This window comes from Cyprinodon variegatus, unplaced genomic scaffold (genome assembly GCF_000732505.1).
Source record: "Cyprinodon variegatus isolate N-32 unplaced genomic scaffold, C_variegatus-1.0 Scaffold1616, whole genome shotgun sequence".
NCBI lineage: Eukaryota > Metazoa > Chordata > Actinopteri > Cyprinodontiformes > Cyprinodontidae > Cyprinodon > Cyprinodon variegatus.
In genome coordinates this window covers 23,421-25,434 of record NW_015152069.1, presented here as the reverse complement: position 1 = coordinate 25,434, position 2,014 = coordinate 23,421, and the positions used below count along the sequence as shown (strand labels likewise).

At 40.5% G+C, this 2,014-nt stretch overlaps 1 protein-coding gene across 1 annotated transcript in view; it reads right to left on the bottom strand.

The window, feature by feature from the left end:
- LOC107104103 (C2 domain-containing protein 2-like) overlaps positions 1–2,014 on the bottom strand; it is a gene marked incomplete at its 5' end in the record, with an annotated part of 31,125 nt that overhangs the window by 6,075 nt on the left and 23,036 nt on the right. The window contains 2 exons of the mRNA XM_015404018.1: positions 282–552; positions 768–1,009. Coding sequence (XP_015259504.1) covers positions 282–552; positions 768–1,009 — 513 coding nt within the window. The remainder of the gene's footprint in view (positions 1–281; positions 553–767; positions 1,010–2,014) is intronic.

Here is a 2,014-nt window from a genome sequence, read left to right as displayed (position 1 = left end):
ATATATATATATATATATATATATATATATATATATATATATTTTTTTTTTTTTGCAAAGCTTGTGGTCATGTGGATTATGAGTAATAATTGTATGAATAAAAATGTGTGTGAATATCTTTATGTTAATATGTATAAATTCTTTTATTTGCTCACTTAATGGACATTTCAGGCAGCAAGGACTTCAGTAAGACTTTGAGAAGAAGAAAAGTTTGATTAAATAAGTTTTACTTCTTCATTAAAGACATGATCTTCATGGAACGGTAATGAACACTTTCTCACCTCTGCTTTTCTTACAGCTGGCCTCAGATACACACATGGACAGGGATGTGTTGTCCAGCGCTTCCTCAGCTTGACTCTCCCAGTCTTCTGGAGGTTGGCCAACTTCGGCAGGACCTTTGTGGGGCTCGGACCCCTCAGGAGGACTGCTGCTGGCACCCGATGCAACGGCCGCGTTCATGTCCTGAGTGGAGCTGCTCTCGGACATCGAGGCATCCATCTGTGCTGCGTAACCCGCCATCAAAGAAAGTTCGTCATCCTGAGACAGGGGTGTCTGAGGGAAGAGGCAGATTTCCATTTCAAACACCGTATCTAAGCAACATTTCTATCCAGAAGTCACCCGGTCACACGTGGGTTCAGCCGGAAGCAAAAGCCAAACAGTTTATCATCTAGAGGATTGTTTCTTTTTTCCAACTGACAGAAAAAAACTTAATTAACTCGTCACCAGGGGATGGAGGGATGCATTCGGCCCCCATGACTCATTCTTACTTTGGCGATGCCTGAGATGATGATGGTGCTCTTCTTTACTGGCGATTTGAGCTTCTGCTTGGCCGACTGGTGGAGCTGTCGGATCGCCGCTTCAGCCACAGGGTCTGTTCCATTGAGCATGAGCAGCTCGGTGTCAGAGGACGATAAGGCCTTGCTCACTGTGCCCCCCAGTATGGACGCCTGCTCTGAAACTCTGCGCTCAGCTAGCTTGGCCTTGCTGTCGACAGTCTTCAGGGTCGGCTCTGAGGAGACAAAAGACAGGCTGTTGTTCTTCCCAAATAGGTTATTAGAAAAAAAAAAGACTCTAAAATGATCCAAGGATCACAATGCAGATATTTAAACCTGTCAAAGAGCAGAAAATCTATAAAACTAAATCCAGACCTACTAAGTGTTGATGGTCACACTGGCTGGATGATGGGAGGGATGGATTAATGGGGCTTAGGTTTACTCTGTTTCCTTTGACATTTTCAACAGCCGTGTAGCTGCCATCAGAGTCAGCTCATTTAAATATTCTAATATTTAGTTAAAAACAAGTTAATACATACTAGTATTGAAATTAAAAGTTCAATCATAAATAGATAAATAAATAACCTTTAGTAAATTTATGTTTATGTAGGTTGGTTAAAAAGCTCATTAAAATGTAAGGAGGAACCTATGTTTTTGTTCCACAATTCAAGTTGTTGCCAATGGGAAAGATTGATTGACACAATTCTTTTTTTTTTGCACCTGTTTTTTCAAGAAGTTTTACCAGAAAGCTATAAGACTGGTTTTCTGAGAAAAGCTGTATAAGTTATCTTTATTCCTCTGGAGTTTATGCTGCCAATGAGTTCTGACTGTTACTCCTCTCGAGATAATCTAGGCATTTTTTGGGGCTTTATAAGACTTGTCCACAATAAATGGCTGTTAAAACCAAAAGAACGACGTTGAGCCTTGATTATCTCGAGAGGAGTGACAAGCAGCGAATAAAAAGCCGCAGAGTTGAGTTTCTTCCAGAGAAGTGAAAGAAACAGGAAGAAAGTTGTTTTTTTTTCCTTCCCCATTTCTTCCTGAACAAACTGGAAGAAAGTCCTGGTAACTGATCATATTTTAGAGAACTGTGATAGTCCCATTGAAAAATAAACTCACTGGAACTCGTGTTGCGGCAATGCCATTTTTTGGCCCCCACGATACCATCTGTTTGAAATTGATGTGTGTGTGTATGTATGAAGAACTACATTCTACTTCGATGTAAAATAATTGCCATCATG